The following is a 22,053-nucleotide window of genomic DNA, read 5'->3' as shown; positions in this document are numbered from 1 at the left end:
AAAGGGAAATTCATCTTGGACTACAATGCTGCTTACATAGAGAATAAATTGATGAACAATACACATACCAACATATACAGACACACACTGATAAATATCAATACACATACAGACACTAAAAACAATACACATACCAACATATACAGACACACACTAATAAATATCAATACACATACAGACATGTACAGACACACACCTGCAGGTAAACATACTGTAAAAACATATACAACACATGCACCCACGCACACAGAACCATGAGTATAAATACACAACCAAAAACCACCATGATGAACCATCCTTAGCCCTATTGCACAACACCTTTGACCTTAGAAGCATTCAAAACTCTGACTGAAGTTGGCAAGAATGAATTTTTGAAGCGGCTAAGCCTGCAGTAGGGGACTCTATAGTGTTTGCCTGATGGTAAAAGTTCATATTCAGAGTGGAGGACATGGGACTCATCAGACAAAATTCTCTGTGCATGTCTAAGCACAGACTGCTCATAGATGGCCTGCAGGGGCAGCTTTTCAGACCTCCCTATCACTGTCATTGCTGTCTGTACCAGACGGGCAGTTCTTGATTTCAAATGGACTGAGAGGTTACCGTACCGAGCTGTCATACCGTACCTAAGAATGCTTTCCAAGATAGACTGATAAAATAAAAACATTACTTTTTGGTTTACACCAAACACCCTGAGCCTGAGCAAGAAGTACAATCTTTGCTGCAGGCGAGAACACAGGTGGTCAACATGGACTTGCCAACTGAAGAGGTTATCAAGGTAGATACCAAGATACCTATATGAATTCACTTGGCTGATTTTTACACCATAGATACAAAGTGGAGTATGGTCCCCTATTAACTTAGGATCCAACACCATTTCCTCTGTTTTCCTAACGTTAATAATGAGGTGATTTTCATCACACCACTTGACAAAAGATTGCACCTCCTTAAAAAGTATGCTGTAGGCTCTGTGTCCTGGTATAGCAGGCTCAGGATTGCAGTGTCGTCAGAAAATTTAAAGATAAAATTATCAGGATGGCTGTGAGAGCAGTCATTCGTGTACAGTGTAAAAAGCACTGGTGAGCTGACACAACCTTGAGGTGCACCTGTGCTAATAGACTTGATGTCTGAGAATGTGGTGTTAATTCTTACATTCTGAAGTCTCATCTCATCTCATCTCATCTCATCTCATCTCATCTCATCTCATCTCATCTCATCTCATTATCTCTAGCCGCTTTATCCTTCTACAGGGTCGCAGGCAAGCTGGAGCCTATCCCAGCTGACTATGGGCGAAAGGCGGGCATTCTGAAGTCTGTTAGTTAAAAAAGAATGGAACCATCTAATGATGAAAGGACTTATATTCGTATGATTCATTTCGTTTATTAGTATGTGGGGTTGCAGTGAATTAAAAGCAGAACTAAAATCAATAAATAAGATACATGCATAGGCCACAGGATTCTCTAGATGTTTAAGAGCAAAATAAGTAATGCCAGCAATAGCATTATCTGTGCCTCTCCCTTGCCTGTAGGCAAATTGAAGCGGGTCTAGAACAGAGGTGACCTCCTTTTGCAGCAGTGACACCATATATTTTTCAAAACATTTCATAACAATTGAAGTTAGTGCCACTGGTCTATAATCATTGTTTTCTTTAGGGCAGGGTTTCTTTGGGATGGGAATAATAGTAGATTTTTTCCAAAGGGCTGGGACTACATGTAAATCTACTGACCGCTGAAAAATGGGGCACCAGGCTGGAGTAAGCTCTTCTGCAAAAGTTTTTAGGAGGAGCACTGAGATGCCATCAGAGCCTGTAGATTTCCTTTTACACACCAGACTAAACAGTGACTGAATTTTGAGGGGGTCGACTACCAGCCTTAAGCAAGGGTCAACAGTTTTAATTGTTTGTAATGCATTACTGCATTCTAGAGAAAAGTCTTGCTTATCAAACCTAAGAAAAAAAATCATTAAGGTCATTTGCCATTTCTACCTCATTGCTAGTTATGAGATGCTTAGTATTGGTGGCAGCTTTCATAGAGTCCCATAACTTTTTAGAATTCATAGAGGTAAAACTCTGTTCAATAATATCTTTATGTTTTGTACATGCATCTGTCAACATTTGATTAAGTTCTTTCTGTACTATTTTTAATCCCACTCTATCGTTAGTTCTAAAAGCCAATTTCTTATGATTAATACAGTCTTTTATCTCCTTAGTTATGTAAGGCTTATTGTTGGGATATACTGTGATTTCTTTTTTAGTGACTACATAATCCACACAGAATTTAATATAGTCTGTAATAGTTTCAGCAATCTCATCAATACCCAGGTCATGAAAAATGTCCCAACATGTACAGAGAAAGGATCCCTTAAGTGTTTCTATATTGTCCTGTGACCATACAAAAATAGACTTTGTCTGTGGTTTGTTACTCTTAAAAACAGTTTTATAGGTTGGAATAAGATGAATTGTGTTATGGTCTGAATTTGACAAAGGAGGCTTTGGCTTAGCAAGGAATGCATTTTTTATATTTCCATAACATTTGTCTAGAGTCTTATTATCACGGGTGCTACATTTGACATATTGTTCGAATCCAGGTAGGGGCAGTTCAAGTTTGCATTGATTAAAGTCACCCAGAACGAAAACAGGGGTGCCAGGTGTTTTCAGCAACTGATTGTGAACACAACCAGTTATATGAGTCATTCTATAATTAGGGGTACATTTCATGTAAAGCAAAATATCAAAATATCAGTATTCTTTTTCAATAAATAACCTATATGTTTCCATGGTATATACCCTCAAGTTCCTAAACAAATTAATTACCAAGCTTAATCTTAAATTACTTTTAAAATATTTTAATGAAAATGAACATTTGATTGTTTATTTTGTCAACCGTGTTATGGACAAATGTTATGTCATCTTAAACATATATAAAAATACTACACATTTGAAAACACATTTGTTTGAAAGTGCTTAAGTCCATTAACAAGATGTTTTTAATTAATCTGTACAACTGTTATGGAAAATATGAATTTTGAGCTTCATAAATAGGATTTTATGGTTCACTGTGATGCAGAATGACACTTTTTTCAACATAAATCCTTGTTATGTCGAATTTAGAGTTGTTCTCCCTCCTTATACAAGACTTCCCTATCCAGAGATAATCCCCAATCTTTTATTTTACAGTTCATCAAACACATAAGAGATTTATAGCACAAAAAACACTTGCAACACAGTTGACAGGTAATGTAACACAATTGACGGGAGTAACACAGTTGACAGGGCAGAAGAACAAGAGGACACTTTTTAGGATAAAAAGAGCTTTTTATTGTTTTAAATTTAACTACAAATAAGCTGATGAATTCAGGTGAACTGTTAAAACAACATTTAGACACAATTTCAGAGAAACGTAGCTTATTTAACAAATTGAACATATTAAATCATTCTGTTTGTTTGTCAATATGAAGATTAAGTGACAAAAACATACTCCTCCTCAACTGTGTCATAGCTGATGGGTAACACAGTTGACGGTAACACAGTTGACATTTCGGCCATTTTTAGAGTGTTGTGCTAACTGTAGACCTCAGAGCTTTCACTACAAGACCTTAATCAATTCATATTTTTATTATCTTTAGCTGTATACTTTGTAAATACAATTTCTAAATCAGGTTTATATGAATATGTTGACAACACAGTTGACAGACAATTAACCTTCTCTAGGACTATACAACAGTATTGATGAAAATATTGAAGAGGTGAACTCAAAACTTACCACATGGTCTTCAAATTTCCCACCAAAGAGGATATGACATCACATGATGTTGGTCACATGACTTAGGACCAACCCATTTGCCGATTTATGGGGGGGGGGGGGGGGGTTCAGTGGGTAACACAGTTGACATCAGTTCAGTAAGTTTCTCAGACGCACACAAAATTCTTCATTTAATTTATAATATTAAGCATTTTAGGCTTTTAAACACTTTTGTCATATTATAATAATTACCATGAATAAATATTTGTAAAAATTTTAAACAAAAACCTTTTTTTAAAATGTTAATATGAAGACCAAACCTGACATTTGGAAAATCAGACAGCATAAAAACACCAAATTCCAGTATTATATATGCATTTTTGCAGAGTAAAATGATGTAATTTGTTGACTTTTTGTTTTATATAAAAGAGAAATATGTGCTAATGTACAAAAGATCATTGGCTGAAGTTAATAGTTAGTGAAATTGACAAATACAGCACATGGACTTGAGATGTACCCCTAATTATAGAATGACTCATATGCGATGCTGCTTGTGCAGCATTTGCACTGGGGGGGACATAGACTGAACAGATGATAATGTTCCCGAACTCCCTTGGGAGATAAAAGGGTCTCAGTGAGAGGAATGGTTGTCTATGTGTTAGCCCTGTGATGACCTGGCGACTTGTCCAGGGTGTACCCCGCTTCTCGCCCATAGTCAGCTGGGATAGGCTCCAACTTGCCTGCGACCCTGTAGGACAGGATAAGCGGCTACAGATAATGGATGGATGGATGAATCATCAGACACACTGAAATAAAGATGTTTTTGATCCTCAGCTGAGCCTTCACACTCTTTGATAATTATCCTACAACAAACTGCTGCTCTTGAATAAAGAGTCTCGAATGTGCATCTCTGTGGCTTTGATTTTGAAGACAGGATAAACAGATGGAAGAGGGATGTAAGGATGTAATTATGGATCTTGACACTGCTGTTCACATGTTTTCAATGGTGCTCTCTAAAATGCCTGAAGCATCCATAATAATGCATCATCTTATACTGAAATAAGAGCAAGACATTTATTTTTTTTAAAAAAGGCAGCTTTACTTCTAACCACTACAAAGTGCAGAAACCTGAGTCTCCTTCCATAATTGTCAAATAAACTTTACTTACAGAAAGCGTCACCATATCAATGGCTCTACAGTATGTTTTTTGTTGTTAAATAACAGCACTTCAATGTATTATTAGGCTCAGAATATATATATATATATATATATATATATATATATATATATATATATATATATATATATATATATTCTGCTATCCAGAATGAATGCCCTATGAATGAGTTGTTACAATAGAAACAATAACATATTAGAATGGGCATCTGAGTATAAACAAATAATCTGAAATACTAGTTGTGATGTTATAGAAAATTTATCTACACTCTCTTCATTTTATTATCATTCTTCATCTGGATGAAATGAGCCTCTACTCAAGAACCATGCTATTGGAGAATTATCTTTTTTTCTTTGCAAACTTAATTCATTAAAATGATTGCCTGGAATTCAGTGAAATAATATAAAACAGGATTTAGTGGTTTATCAACAGCCAGGAGTGATAACAGACCAGAGACAGGATGCCCAAATATTATAAGGTCATTTAGACTAAAAATCCTGCCTATTTGCAAAGGTTTCCTGGCTACAAGCAGTAACTCAGCAAACCATGTCTCCCAGTACAATGAGCAATTCAGGGTCTGATGAAAAAAAAAATCCCAGTGCTTCTTGCTATGAGATACATTGTCAGAAACAGCTGTACAGTAGGAGTCCATTTCTGTCCCCCAAGGTACAATCTACACTAATGTACTCCCTAGGGCTCACTTCAAGGTAACTATGTGTACCTTTTTAGGATCAAAATGATACATATATGTTCCCAAGCAGTATATAAAGGGTACAAATTAGTACCTTAGAGGGTCTTGCCCTAGTGACAAGCCATTGTACCCCTAAAGGTACAATGATGTATTTTGTTTTCTGAGAGTGTATGATGCACCAGACAAGCTGTGGTTCACATGTAAGTCCCCAGGTGGGGTCTTGCCAATTCCCACCCACTAACTATCTTTCCCTGTATTATATGACAGCTACCACTTTGGGTATATGGAGCAAATACAGTATAGTGTTTCCTCCGATATCTTAAACATTTAAATATGAATATTCTTATATAAATACATAAATATTATGAAAATCTGAAACTTGTTCTTATTTCCATGTGTTCATGATCATGACAAACCAGGCTTGCATGAGCTTAGACGAATGCCTCCACAGTTGTCATAGAAACAGTGAATGAAAGGTGAGTCTGCTAGTGAAATGTGATGCAGCCAATAGTGACCACTCTCTCCAGATATAAGACGAGACAAATGCAGAGCCTAAAAGTATCCTTGTGGGCTTAATGTGTGACTGAATGCAGACTTGTAACCATAAAAAGCAAAATTCAAACTAAAATATTACAACCGCGTAAAAAATTAGATGTACGTTATATTGTCTGTAATACCTGTGTAGTTACACAAACTTGAGCTACTGAATATATAGATATATGTTTCAGGAGTAAAAATTATATTAACAACAACAATGATAATGTTAACCTGCAATAAATTGCAATCGTCATGCAATAGCACTCAAGAAATTAATATTCATTTATTTGTTTATTTTTACTGTTTGTTAAGCTGAAATATGTAAAAATTTCAGAGCTATAACTGTGGGAATTAAGAGTAAAGGTCACTGCAGTTTGGAAACACCAGTGGTGGAGAAACCAGATACAATGAATAATGTGAAATCAGTCTCCTGTTTTTCTGGTAATATCCGTGTTTTTATATGAGTAGAAGGACATTAATGTGAGCCATGATGTACTCAGATAATTATACAGGCATGATTTTAATAGCAGTCTGGCATTTTCATTGCGGTGTTCCATCATAAAATAATCTTTTGATGTCTTTAATCTTTTCCTGTTTGAAAAGGCTGGTCAGAGAAAATGTTCATGGAATTAATAAGAACAATAATGATTTAACAATCAGTTCAAGGCCCTGGCTGCTGTCTGTCACTTTTCGTCACATGAACTGCCCCTGTGCTACATCCCTGATTCCAAAAAAGTTGGGACAAAGTATAAATTGTAAATAAAAACAGAATGCAATAATTTACAAATCTAAAAAACTGATATTGTATTCACAATAGAACATAGACAACATATCAAATGTCGAAAGTAAGACATTTTTGAAATTTCATGCCAAATATTGGCTCATTTGAAATTTCATGACAGCAACACATCTCAAAAAAGTTGGGACAGGGGCAATAAGAGGCTGGAAAAGTTAAAGGTACAAAAAAGGAACAGCTGGAGGACCAAATTGCAACTCATTAGGTCAATTGGCAAAAGGTCATTAACATGACTAGGTATAAAAAAAGCATCTTGGAGTGGCAGCGGCTCTCAGAAGTAAAGATGGGAAGAGGATCACCAATCCCCCTAATTCTGCGCCGACAAATAGTGGAGCAATATCAGAAAGGAGTTAGACAGTCTAAAATTGCAAAGAGTTTGAACATATCATCATCTACAGTGCATAATATCATCAAAAGATTCAGAGAATCTGGAAGAATCTCTGTGCGTAAGGGTCAAGGCCGGAAAACCATACTGGGTGCCCGTGATCTTTGGGCCCTTAGACGGCACTGCATCACATACAGGCATGCTTCTGTATTGGAAATCACAAAATGGGCTCAGGAATATTTCCAGAGAACATTATCTGTGAACACAATTCACCGTGCCATCTGCCGTTGCCAGCTAAAACTCTATAGTTCAAAGAAGAAGCCGTATCTAAGCATGATCCAGAAGCGCAGACCAAGGGTCTCTGGGCCAAGGCTCATTTAAAATGGACTGTGGCAAAGTGGAAAACTGTTCTGTGGTCAGACGAATCAAAATTTGAAGTTCTTTATGGAAATCAGGGACGCCGTGTCATTCGGACTAAAGAGGAGAAGGACGACCCAAGTTGTTATCGGCGCTCAGTTCAGAAGCCTGCATCTCTGATGGTATGGGGTTGCATTAGTGCGTGTGGCATGGGCAGCTTACACATCTGGAAAGACACCATCAATGCTGAAAGGTATATCCAGGTTCTAGAGCAACATATGCTCCCATCCAGATGACGTCTCTTTCAGGGAAGAACTTGCATTTTCCAACATGACAATGCCAAACCACATACTGCATCAATTACAGCATCATGGCTACGTAGAAGAAGGGTCTGGGTACTGAACTGGCCAGCCTGCAGTCCAGATCTTTCACCCATAGGAAACATTTGGCGCATCATAAAACGGAAGCTACGACAAAAAAGACCTAAGACAGTTGAACAACTAGAATCCTACATTAGACAAGAATGGGTTAACATTCCTATCCCTAAACTTGAGCAACTTGTCTCCTCAGTCCCCAGACGTTTACAGACTGTTGTAAAGAGAAAAGGGGATGTCTCACAGTGTTAAACATGGCCTTGTCCCAACTTTTTTGAGATGTGTTGTTGTCATGAAATTTAAAATCACCTAATTGTTCTCTTTAAATTATACATTTTCTCAGTTTAAACATTTGATATGTCATCTATGTTCTATTCTGAATAAAATATGGAATTTTGAAACTTCCACATCATTGCATTCCGTTTTTATTTACAATTTGTACTTTGTCCCATCTTTTTTGGAATCGGGGTTGTACACCCTAAACCCATTAAATTGTGCTCATATTTTTACTGTATGTACAGTATGTGGTCACATTGCATTTATAGTATGACACTCCATGTACTATATTTACATGCACAAAATATTCATTTTTTTGCCATTATTTTTGAAAAGACAGTATTCCTACTAAGCTGTTTGTCATGCTCCGCCCCGGACATCCACTCCAGAGATTACAGATCTCTCACACCAGCGCCGATCCGAATCCGGGACGGGAATTCCACCTCACTTGTTTTCACTTCCTGGTTTTCACCACTGCCTATAAATACGCCTTACTCAGACTCTGACTTCGCCAGAATGTCCCGTTTGCTGCTTTAGCCGTTTTTGTGGCTTTTTGCGGCTCATGGGTTTTGCTCTAGTTGTTTTTCTGGTTCATGTTTTTTTTGCACTAGCGTTTATCCTTGTTCATAGTTTTTTTGCACTAGCGTTTTTGCCCTTACCTGTCTCGTGTTTTTGTTAAGTTTTTTGTCTCTTTTTTCCGGACTATTTTTGCCATTTGTTTTTTGTCCTGTTTGTTTACCTTTTTTCCATGCCCTTTTTTCCCTGGATTAAATCACCTTATTTGTTGGATTACTGTCTGTGTTCTGCTTTTGGATCCTTATCTCATCACACCTCCATCACCCCTAATACTGTTTGCATGGCTAAGTCGAATATTCCACCAATATTCCTGGTTACCTGCAGGCAATTCTCACATCTTTACTGCAGCTTTGTGAAATGTTGTCTAGTTGGTTTGTGTACAATGTACAGAGCTGACCGTGAACAGGAAAGAGGCCATGTGTTTGAAACTGCCATAAAATTCAAAATTGAAATGCAGATTCTGAATGCGCTGTATACATGCTGAAAGAATGCTCCTAAAACTTAATATCAGCATATCGCACATCTTAACCAGAAAATGCTAAAAACAGAATCAGGCCAAATTCAGAATATGCTGCTCACACGCATTAAATTCTGTATCAAATTCCGAATACTGTCATATTTGGAATATTAGTAGGCATATAAGGTGAAAATTCAATCTAAATTGCTTGAAACTGCCGTCATTGAATTCAGAATTGAATGCAGAATAACATCCGTTTTACAGGATTAAAATAAGTTTATCCGTTCTTGAGATATTACATATCAAAGATTGAAAAAACAGCTTAATTTTTAGAAGGCTGACATACCATGTATTAGGATAACATGGTCCAAAATGGGCCTGATTAACGAATAAGATCGAATGTTTTTTCTTAACTTTATTTTTCAAGATATTTATATGGGAATTGGCAGGCACATAGATGGTTGTATACTGAACACAAAGTAAAAAAAAATTAGTAAAAACAAATCAATCAAATTAGCATTTTATTCGTATTAATTATGCTAATTAGGCAGAAATTTAAATTGGTACACTTGGTTCTTTAAAGTTTCACCAAATAGCTTTATTTGTGCAATATAAAGCTGATCTTAACTCTCATTTATATATCATAAAGAAGGAGAAATCAATGTTAATTACAATTGTAAAATATGCATAAATAAGCATTGAATGTCATTCACATCTACCATTCTCTATCAAAAAAAAGTAATAAAATATTTCTAATACCCTCTTTGTGCTCTGTAGGCCTACTAGTGTTTATATAAAATAATATAAATGATTATTTCAATTAATATTCACAGCTTTGGGTGGCACAGTGGTGTAGTGGTTAGCACTGTTGCCTCACAGCAAGAAGGTCCTGGGTTTGAGCCCAGTGGCCGGCAAGGGCCTTTCTGTGTGGAGTTTGCATGTTCTCCCTGTGTCTGTGTGGGTTTCCTCCAGGTGCTCTGGTTTCCTCCACAGTCCAAAGACATGCAAGTTAGGTTAATTGGTGGCTCTAAATTGACCATAGGTGTGAATGTGAATTGTTGTTTGTCTCCATGTCAGCCCTGCGATAACCTGGCAACTTGTCCAGGGTGTACCCCGTCTCTCACCCATAGTCAGCTGGGATAGGCTCCAGCTTGCCTGCGACCCTGTAGAACAGGATAAGTGGCTACAGATAATGGATGGATGGATGGATGGATGGATTCACAGCTTTCAAGGCTAACCTTGGAAAAAACTGTGTGATCCATATCCAATAAACAATTTGAATTAACTGAACTGAAATTGACACTCATGTTTCTGATGTCAGGTTTTAAAAATATCATTCCAGCCACTAAGATCTCAATATTTTTCATCAAAACAACTACAGTTATATTCTAAAATAGTTATTTATTTACATGAAGGAGTTTGATTAAAAAAAAGTAGGTAAAGCTAAGAAAACTCACTTCAAAGTCTCCCATGAATCATGACATCAAAACTAGCTGACGGAAAATTTTGTTGAATACGTAATCAGAAACAGTGCTCTGTAAGCCTTTGTATGCTAGAGAACATCCCTATAAAAGTTATCTGATTGATATTCACAAGTAATCCAGTCGGAAACTGATCAGAAGAGAGCCTGACCACTTTCCCATGACTCAAAAAGTACCGGCAGTTTCCCGACGTCCCGTGATCAGAGTTTTCACTCTGTTGTACCAACTTCAACCTGTCGTTACTCCCAAAGTACTTGACAGATCTTAACGAGAAACTTCTTTGGAAAGCAGAGATTATAAACTTTTTTAATTATCATATTCACGATAGAAAATATTCTCGAGTTAAGCAATGACAGATTTGGAAACTTAAATGAGTGTCTGCATGCATAATTTTCACAGCATGGCCAGCAAGCGTCTGATATGCCTAATATTAGTGTACACAAACATGCTGCTTGGAAAATCATGCAGCAGAGATACGTATCCCAGGATATTTATTGCAATTCAGACCTGACACCTTTCTGAAGCATTGATGAGCTCTGAGGAATGGAATGATGTTCAAACCACAATTTCTTCAAACCTCAGACCCTAGTTGTGTAACAATGAATTATAGATAATGTAAATGTTTTCAGCAGAGTTGATTAGCTTGGAAAAATCTGATGACCTGTGGCTCATTTCAAGGACACTAATCCCAAGGCCGTTGTAATCCAGCAGTTCCCTCTGGGCCTGAATCAAAACAGCTTGTGGAAGTTTCGCAGGTCCGGAACCAAAGTTAAGAACCTTCTTCATTTCCATTGTGTAAACAGTGTAAGAACCGAGTAGCTGTAGAACCTGTAGAGGCGTTAAAAAAGATAAAGACAGACAATGCTAGCCAAAACAGAAATGGATCTCTTTCCATTATCACATTACTACAAAAACACATTAGTGATTAAGGCTACTCAGGAATAAAACTTGTAGGCTAATGATCCATTTTATTAGGCTGATGCTTATTTAGAAAGTCTTTCATGTAGGCAGCGAGAGCTTGAGCATCTTCCACAGACACTGCATTGTACAGAGAAGCTCGTATTCCACCAACTGTTCTGTGACCTTTCAATGACATCATTCTAAGTTTGGAAGCACCTTCCAGAAACACTTTTTCCAGGGCTTCGTCTCCCTCACTGGTTCCAATGTGGAACGGAATGTTCATGTGACTCCGGCATTTGACATCAATTAAGCATGAGTAAAATGCATTGGAGTTGTCAATGATGTTATAGATCAGAGAGGATTTCTGCTTGCTCAGTTTATTCATGATGTCTGTGCCTCCATTATTCTTGATCCACTCCAGAACCAGTTTCATAATGTAGATGCTGTAGGTAGGTGGGGTGTTGTGAAAGGAATTATTTGCAGCTTGCACTTTATAATCAAGTACAACAGGACACTCTTTCAAAACTTTTCCCAACAGGTCCTCCCTTACAATCACAATAGTGACTCCTGCACATCCGACATTCTTCTGTGCGCCTGCAAATATCAGCCCAAACTTTGTTACATCTACTGGACTTGATAGGAAATTTGATGATATATCACTGACAAGAATCACGTCCTTGGTGTCAGGAATGAAGTGAAACTCCCCTCCTAGAACTGCTACCTTATTGTGGTGGAGGGGTTTGTGTGCTTGAATGATCCTAGGAGCTATGTTGTCGGAGGCATTATGCCCCTGTCAGGGTTTCCCAAGGCAGACAGGTCCTAGGTGACAGGCCAGACCAAGAGCAGTTCACCAAAACCCTTATGGAGAAACCATCAAGGACCGTGACGTCGCCCTGTATGGCGCAGCCGGGGCCCCACCCTGGAGTCAGGCCTGGGGTTGGGGCTTGTATGCGAGCGCTTGGTGGCCGGGCCTTTGCCCATGGGGCCTGGCCGGGCTTAGCCCGAAGAGGTGATGTGGGCCCAACCTCCTGTGGGTTCACCACCCACAGAGGTAGCAGTAGGGGACTGGTGCAGTGTGGATTGGGTGGCAGTCAAAGGCAGGGGCCTCGACGACCTGATCCCTGGACACAGCGGCTAGCTGTTGGGACATGGAATGTCATTTCGCTGGGGGGGAAAGAGCCTGAGTTTGTGCGGGAGGTTGAGAGGTACCGGCTAGAGATAGTCGGGCTCACCTCCACGCACAGCTTGGGCTCTGGAACCCAGCTCCTCGAGAGGGGCTGGACTCTCCACTTCTCTGGAGTCACCCATGGTGAGCGGTGGCGGGCTGGTGTGGGCTTGCTTATAGCTCCCCAGCTCAGCTGCCATGTGTTGGAGTTTACCCCAGTGAACGAGAGGGTCGCTTCTCTGCGCCTTCGGATTGGGGAGAGGGCTCTTGCTGTTGTTTGTGCCTACGGGCCAAATAGCAGTATAGAGTATTCGGCCTTCTTGGAGTCCCTGGGAGAGGTACTGAGGGGTGCTCAGACTGGGGACTCCATTGTGCTACTGGGGGACTTCAATGCTCATGTGGGCGACGACAGTGACACCTGGAGGGGCGTGGTTGGGAGGAATGGCCTCCCCGATCTGAACCCGAGTGGTGTTTTGTTATTGGGCTTCTGTGCTAGTCATGGTTTGTCCATAACAAACACCATGTTTGAGCATAGGGGTGTCCATAAGTGCACGTGGCACCAGGACACCTTAGGTCGGAGGTCGATGATAGACTTTGTTGTCATTTCATTTGATCTCCGGCCCTATGTCTTGGACACTTGGGTGAAGAGAGGGGCTGAGCTGTCAACTGATCACCATCTGGTGGTGAGTTGGATCCGCTGGCGGAGGAGGAAGCTGGACAGACCTGGCAGGCCCAAACGTATGGTGAGGGTCTGCTGGGAACGTCTGGCCGAGAACTCTGTTGGGGAGGTCTTTAACTCCCACCTCCGGGAGAGCTTTTCCCAGCTTCCGAGGGAGGCAGGGGACATTGAGTCTGAGTGGACCATGTTCTCTACCTCCACTGTGGACGCAGCTGTTCGGAGCTGTGGCCGCAAGGTCTCTGGTGCCTGTCGTGGCGGCAATCCCCGAACCTGGTGGTGGACACCAGAAGTAAGGGATGCCGTCAAGCTGAAGAAGGAGTCCTATCAGGCCATGTTGACCTCCAGGACTCCTGAGGCAGCTGACGGGTATCGGCAGGCCAGGCGTGCTGCAGCTCGGGCAGTTGCAGAGGCAAAAACTCAGAACTGGGAGGAGTTCGGGGAGGCCATGGAGAAGGACTATCGGTTGGCCTCGAAGAAATTCTGGCAAACCGTCCGGCGCCTCAGGAGGGGAAGCAGTACTCTGCCAACACTGTTTATAGTGCGGGTGGGGAGCTGTTGACCTCGACTGGGGACATTGTCAGGCGGTGGAAGGAATACTTTGAGGATCTCCTCAATCCCACCGTCATGTCTTCCATTGAGGAGACCGAGGCTGATGACTCAGAGGTGGACTCGTCCATTACCCAAGCTGAAGTCACTGAGGTGGTTTGCAAGCTCCTCGGTGGCAAGGCACCGGGGGTGGATGAGATCCACCCTGAGTATCTCAAGTCTCTGGATGTTGTGGGGCTGTCTTGGTTGACATGCCTCTGCAACATCACGTGGCGGTCAGGGACAGTGCCTCTGGAGTGGCAGACTGGGGTGGTGGTCCCTCTTTTTAAGAAAGGGGACCGGAGAGTGTGCTCCAATTACAGGGGAATCACACTTCTCAGCCTCCCGGGGAAGGTTTACTCCAGGGTACTGGAGAGGAGAATTCGACCAATAGTTGAACCTCGGATCCAGGAGGAACAATGCGGTTTTCGTTCTGGTTGCAGAACACTGGACCAGCTCTATACCCTTCATAGGGTGCTCGAGGGTTCATGGGAGTTTGCCCAACCAGTCCACATGTGCTTTGTGGATCTGGAGAAGGCATTCAACCGTGTCCCCCATGATATTCTGTGGGGGGTGCTTCGGGAGTATGGGGTTCGGGGCTCTTTGCTAAGGGCTGTCTGGTCCCTGTATGAACGGAGCAGGAGTCTGGTTCACATTGCCAGCAGTAAGTCAGACCTGTTCCCAGTGCATGTTGGACTCCGGCAGGGCTGCCCTTTGTCACCGGTTCTGTTCATAATTTTTAAGGACAGAATTTCTAGGCGCAGCCAGGGGCCAGAAGGAATCCTGTTTGGGAACCATAGGATTTCATCTCTGCTTTTTGCGGATGATGTTGTCCTGTTGGCTTCTTCAAACCAGGATCTTCAGCATGCACTAGGGCGGTTTGCAGTCGAGTGTGAAGTGGCTGGGATGAGAATCAGCACCTCCAAGTCCGAGGCCATGATTCTTGACCGGAAAAGGGTGGCTTGCCCTCTCCAGGTTGGTGGAGAAGTCCTGCCTCAAGTGGAGTTTAAGTATCTCGGGATCTTGTTCACGAGTGAGGGAAGGATGGAGTGTGAGATCGACAGGCGGATCGGTGCAGCCTCCGCAGTAATGCGGTCGCTTTACCGGTCTGTCGTGGTGAAGAAGGAGCTGAGCCAAAAGGCGAAGCTCTCAATTTACCGGTCGATCTACGTTCCAACTCTCACCTATGGTCATGAGCTTTGGGTAATGACCGAAAGAACAAGATCACGGATACAAGCGGCCGAAATGAGTTTCCTTCTCAGGGTGGCTGGGCGCTCCCTTAGAGATAGGGTGAGAAGCACAGTCACTCGGGAGGAGCTCGGAGTAGAGCCGCTGCTCCTCCACATCGAGAGGAATCAGCTGAGGTGGCTCAGGCATCTTTTTCGGATGCCTCCTGGACGCATCCCTTGGGGAAGACCCAGGACATGCTGGAGGGACTATGTCTCTCGGCTGACCTGGGAATGCCTCGGTGTTCTTCACGAGGAGCTGGCCGAGGTGTCTGGGGAAAGGGAAGTTTGGGCTTCCATGCTTAGACTGCTGCCTCCGCGACCCGGTCCCGGATAAAGCGGAAGAAGACGAGACGAGACGAGACGAGACGAGTAAATGTTTTCAAAATGGTTTCTTTCCATGATGTTGTCATTTAGCTTGGCTGTGGATGAAAAAAAATAGAGCCTAAAAAAAGAAGTGAAATACCAGAATACAAATAAATGTAATGACCTGAAAAAAAGAAGGAAAAAAACTGCTTTAAGCATAATAAGCAGTAATACAGAGGCCAATTTATTACTGCTTCTTCCGTTATCTCATATTGCAGGTTGCACAAGCTGCTTAGTAGCAGTTCCGGATCCCACAGTAGAATCAGTGTGAGGTTCGGAGATATTCTGTAGCTTTTTATAAGTTTTATAATTTGAGCTCACTATTAAAAATTCAGTCTTTACTCTGAGCACAGACAATGCTGCCACACACAACTCTTAAAACATTGTTTGCATTGCAAGAAAAAGTGGAATGAGGTACTGGGCCGACAGTTTTTGGATCCATGGTCTGTTCAGTCAGAATGTCTGTGAACAAGCAATGGTCAGTGAATTGTCTGTTCACAAAGAGCCTGATTGTTGCATGTTTCATGGGTGTTGATATGCTGATATCGAGTCTGTTTTCCATTTTCCCTTTAGCTTGCTTTCAGGTTTTTTCACACATCTCCCCACATTGCTGAGAGGCAGCTGTTGTTACTACTGTATTTCCCTCTTTGCAAGAGAACATGTCATGAAAACAGGGAGACACGGGTTCCTTGTAACTCTGTTTATTTCACTAGCACACAACACACGCCTAACAGTCACCTATTTCCCTACCAAACTTCTGGCTTCCGGTCACATCGCCACACCCAGCCCCCCGCTGGCTACCGTAGCCTCATATGAACAATAGGTTATCTCACAACATCTCCCCTTTTTAGAAGAAAAATAAACATTATAAGTAATCAGTGAAATTACTACTTGCCACTGAACAGCAACCATTGTTCTCACACATCTGAACCTACTACCTGCAAGGCAGACAACATTTGTAACTATTCCACTGTAAATACCATAAATAAACAATAACATGCATAAACAGTATCAGTTTCCATTTGACAGTATAAAACGTAACTTTTTTTTCCCCATAATAATACTCTTCCATTCTCTCTCCTCAACTGAACACTGGACATCATCGGGGTAGACTACCCTCAGTCCTGAGAAGGGATTATTCTGCCCTTATGAGAGAGAGGAGGATGAAACCCCCCCTAAATTCAGTCCTCTTCACATCTGTGGTTCCTGTAAGAACAAACACCAACACAGATCTAGTAAAGAGAACTTTAAAGTCAATGTCTCTATCAGTCTCTAAATCCGAGAGGCAGTTTAACCTCACGGCCCCTGGAGGTCAGTCTCTGGGGAGTAGTAGCCTGGAGAGGAGACCGTGGGGCAGGACCTGACAATGGTTGGCCCTGTGATGGCTTTTGTGGAGTTGCCACCATCGTAGCTGGGGAACTGCAGTCCTACTGTGGTGGGACAGGAGCATCACACTGCTGTTGCTCCACTGGATTGGCCATCTCAGGGACAGCCTGAAGGTGTCGCCTGTTATGACGAGTCACTGTGCCGTTGTCCATTTCCACCACATAGGATCTCGGCTCCTTAGACTTGCTGATGACTGTAGCAGGTGTCTTCCAACCTTTGTCCCTGTTGAGCTTCACCCTGACATTTTAACCTGGGTGCAGCTCAGGGAGAGGACGAGCTGAATATCTGTGGTTATAGAAGAACCTGTAAGCTTCCTTAGCCGCGGCGTCTTTCCGGTAGATGAGGTCCCAGTTGGCTGGCTGTGGCAGTAATGACTTCTCTAGTGCTGGGACAGTGGTGCGGATTTGTCGTCCTGTCATCAGCTGAGCAGGGCTCGCCCCAGTCGCAGCGATCGGTGTAGAGCGATAACATATTAAGGCTAGGCAGGGGTCAGGCTGTTTGAGGATGTGTTTAGCTGTTTGGACAGCTCTCTCTGTGGCCCCATTACCCTGTGGGTAATGGGGACTGGAGGTTATGTGGGTGAAACCATACCTCTGTTTAAAGTCCTGGAACTCAGCCGATGTGAACTGTGTGGCGTTGTCACTGACCAGTTCTAATGGAATTCCCCATCTCACAAACATATGTTTGAGCTTGCCAATAACCTGTCTGCTTGTAGTAGTCGTGAGAGGAGCAATTTCAATGTCTCTTGAAAAATATTCCACTACAATGAGGAAACTCTTACCCTGCAGCTTGCACAGATCAGCTGCAGTCCTTTGCCAGGGGCCACTGGGTAGGGGAGTCATTACCAGTGGTTCACGTCTCTGTGTAGGTTTATGCTCTGCACAGAAGTCACATGATCTCACTTTCTTGGTGATTTGGGCCCCAATACTGGGCCACCAGACCATTAACCTGGCTTGCTCTCGACACTTGGTTAGTTCCTGGTGACCTTCGTGCAGCTGGTTTAGAACATCGGATCTGAGTGGTGTGGGGATTACGATGCAATCTTGGTACAATACTAGACCATCTGATTCAGAAAGGTGAGCCCTAGCTGTGTGAAATACTTGCAGGGGTGAGAACTCTGCCATTCTCTGTGGCCACCCTTTTCTGATGAAGGTGATCGCTTTTTGAAGTTAAGCATCGCCCTATGTGGCTCTACGGATTTCCTCAAGCTTGGGTGACTTGATTGGCTTGCTGGCCACCATAGTGTTCACATATGCTCTGATCTGACCATCAGTGTCCAACTTGTGGTCTCCATCTATGGGGTGCCTTGAGAATGCATCAGCCACCGCCAGCTGTTTACCTGGGACATGCTCAGCGATGACATTGAACTGCATTAGGCGCATGAGCAGCCTCTGACACCTCAATGGGGTTTTGTCAAGGTCAAATATGTTCATCAATGGCACCAAATGCTTATGGTCTGTTTGAAGGCGGACCCTGCCCATCCCCTGGATGTAACAGGCAAAGCGCTCACAGGCCCACACACATGCCAAGCACTCCTTCTCGATCTGGGAATATCTTTTTTCCGCATCTGTGAGAGTATGAGAACAGAAGGCGACACCCCGCAACTCTCCCTCATGGTCCTGTAACAGGGCAGCGCCAAGGCCATAGCTGCTGGCGTCCGCGCTGACCATGGTTGGCCGGCCTGCATCATAGTAACATAGTGCTGGTGCTGCCACTAATGTAGCTTTTGCTTTGCTGAATGCCTGCTCCTGAGGCTCACCCCAGACCCATGCAGTCTCTTTTCTGAGTAGACCTGTGAGCGGGTGCAGCATGGTGGACAGGCCAGGAAGGAATTTGCCCACATAATTTAATCAGTCCTAACACCTGGTGAAGTTGCTCCACATTTGTAGGGCTAGGCAGTTTGGTGATGGCCTCCACTTTGCTGTTATCTGGTTTCACACCATCAGCACTTATTATATGCCCGAAGAACTGTAGTTCAGTCTGTCTAAAGTGGCACTTTGCTCTGTTGAGCTTGAGGCCTAAAGCTTTAATCGTGCATAGCACCACATCCAGGCGGCGGTTGTGTTCCTCCTTATTAGACCCATAGACAAGGACGTCATCCATCACAATGATGGCCCCCTCCAGGCCCTTGAGCAGTGTGCTCATCAGCCGCTGGAAAATCTCGGGCGCTGATATAATCCCAAATGGCAAATGTTTGAAGCAAAATCTGCCCATGGGAGTTATGAACATGGTTAATTTCTGGCAGCTGGGGTCCAATGGGATCTGCCAGAACCCACTCGAGGCATCTAAAGTGGAGAAAACCTCGGCTCCAGCCAGCTTGGGCATTATATCATCCAGTGTGGGCAGAATGTAGCACTCCTGCTTTACTCCCTTGTTCAACCATTTGAAATCCACACACACTCTGACCTCATCCTTGTTGCGCTTTGGAGCAGCCACCATTGGTGCACCCCAGTCTGTGGGTTCAGTGACCTCCTCTATGATCTCCAGGCTGAGCATGCACTTTAACTCTTTTTCAACTTTTGGGAGAAGTGGAAAGGGGACTCTGCGTGGCGTGCTTTCACTGTATGGCACTGCGTCGTCTGTCAGTTCTATTTTAACAGGCTCACAGTTCAGTAATCCTATTTCTCTGAACACATCATCTGTTAGGTTGCTGTTGATTTCATTAACTCTTGCAACCAGTCCCATTCACTTTGCCATGGACTTGCCCAGTAAGTTACTTGTATATTGCCCTTTAATGACTGTGATCCAGTACTGATATTTCCGCCCCTTGTACATGGTAGTGGCGAGGAATTTTCCTACACACAAAACTTTCCCTCCCGGGCTATACACTGTCAGCCTGAGGATCAGTCCGGGCCTTTGCCGTAACCCACTGAATGTCTCTTCTGTCATAAGAGTCATGCCAGCCCCAGTATAGATTTTAAAATCAACTGGGTCACCATTCACCATCAGCTCAACATCACAATCTGTGTCTGAGTCTGGTTCCTCTATGATGGTTGGCTTCGACTCAGTTACAGTTACAGTACAAGGAAAAGTCCTCCTATGAAAAATGAATCATCCTCCGAATCCGCCACAGCCTCAGTCCTGACTTCTTTTAGCATTCTGGTTTTGCATACAACTTCAAAATGTCCCATCTTGTTACACTTCCTGCATCTTTTATTGCAGTCAGGACAGCTCTCTCTTTTATCATGCATTCTATTGCATTGTTGGCAGTTCTGTTTAGCGTCACTGTGTTTTTGTCCCTGTGGCTGTCGTGATTTATCATAGCTCCGTCTCATGTTGCTGTACTGTTTGTGTCTCACGTCATTCACTCCAGTTTCCACATGCTCCGCGCTCTGTTGTTTGACCTGCTCGCTCTGGTGTGCAAGCTGGATCGCCCTCTCCAGCGTTAGATCCGCCTCGAACTGCAGCCTATGTGAGACCTCTTTATCCAATATTCCTATCACAATGCGGTCCCGAATCTGTTCGTCCTTGCTGTTGCTGAACTCGCAGTGCTGCGTGAGCTCATACAGGCTCCGGACAAACGCCTCCACGGTCTCACCAGCCCATTGGGTCCTCTTGTGAAAGCAGGCACGATCATGGATGACATTCCGTTTGGGTACAAAGTGTTCATCAAACTTTTCCACCACAATTTTAAAGTCAAACTCAGGGCGTGGAATAGCCTCTGTGGCAGCAGGAAACATAAATGAACTGTAGATAGGCTCCGCATCTCGCCCCATAGAATAGAGGAGAGAATTGACTTGCACCTCCCCGATCTCCTTATCCAGCTTCGATGCAACTCCACCGGGTGGGCAAAATTGAACGGCTCCGGGGGACCAAACTTAGCCATCTCATCTCCGATGTTAGTGTGGTATCCCACTTCTGACACCATGTCATGAAAAGAGGGAGACATGGGTTCCTCATAGCTCCATTTATTTCACCAGCACACAACACATGGCTAACAGTCACCTATTTCCCTACCAAACTTTCGGCTTCCGGTCACGTCATCACACCCAGACCCCGCTGGCTACCGTAGCCTCATATGAACAATAGGTTATCTCACAACAGAACACCTCAGGCTATACTTCTCATCTCATTATCTCTAGCCGCTTTATCCTTCTACAGGGTCGCAGGCAAGCTGGAGCCTATCCCAGCTGACTACGGGCGAGAGGCGGGGTACACCCTGGACAAGTCGCCAGGTCATCACAGGGCTGACACATAGACACAGACAACCATTCACACTCACATTCACACCTACGGTCAATTTAGAGTCACCAGTTAACCTAACCTGCATGTCTTTGGACTGTGGGGGAAACCGGAGCACCCAGAGGAAACCCATGCGGACACAGGGAGAACATGCAAACTCCGCACAGAAAGGCCCTCGCCGGCCACGGGGCTCGAACCCGGACCTTCTTGCGGTGAGGTGACAGCGCTAACCACTACACCACCGTGCCGCCCCTAGGCTATACTTCAAAAGAAAAAAAAATCCACACTAGACAAATGCCTCAGGCTGTGTATACACCAACACTGATGCATGGGGGCGATGGGGGAGGGGGTAACCGGCCAATACAACCACCCCACATAATCATATCATGGTGAATGAAAAATATTAACTGCTAAAAAAAAACATGATAAAGTGGTTGGATTTCTTGATTCAATATAATTAGCAAGCAAAGTGTGACTTGATTGTGCCCAACCCATCCTCTTCTCCCTGCACCTTCTCATAAGCACTAGCTGGTAGCTACCTGGCATACAAAATCAAAAGAGGTGCAACAAAAGACCAACCAACAGTTTTACCTTCGTCTAACAAAAAGTGAAAAACCTCTTCCCAACAGGAGGTATGCTACTGTAAAGTTGCTACCACTTATGAGTCAAATAACAGAACGAACGTCCTATTTTCTGCTGTGGTTTCATTGTGTTAGGAGAACTGTTAGCTAGCTAGACTAGCCATCATACAATCAGACCACTTTAAATCGTTCCATAGCT

General features: G+C 43.0%; 1 protein-coding gene across 1 annotated transcript; it reads right to left on the bottom strand.

The window, feature by feature from the left end:
- Positions 1 to 11,636: 11,636 nt before the first annotated feature.
- LOC132893620 (phosphoserine aminotransferase-like) lies at positions 11,637 to 17,243 on the bottom strand. The gene is made up of 2 exons (XM_060932769.1): positions 17,148 to 17,243; positions 11,637 to 12,405 (listed from the first exon to the last, which is right to left on the bottom strand). The coding sequence occupies exons 1-2, from the start codon at positions 17,241 to 17,243 to the stop codon at positions 11,740 to 11,742; spliced, it is 762 nt and encodes a 253-aa protein (XP_060788752.1). The 3' UTR covers positions 11,637 to 11,739.
- Between the last annotated feature and the right edge of the window lie 4,810 nt (positions 17,244 to 22,053).

Source organism: Neoarius graeffei, chromosome 11 (assembly GCF_027579695.1).
Source record: "Neoarius graeffei isolate fNeoGra1 chromosome 11, fNeoGra1.pri, whole genome shotgun sequence".
Classification (NCBI taxonomy): domain Eukaryota; kingdom Metazoa; phylum Chordata; class Actinopteri; order Siluriformes; family Ariidae; genus Neoarius; species Neoarius graeffei.
This window is presented reverse-complemented; position numbering and strand designations above follow the sequence as displayed.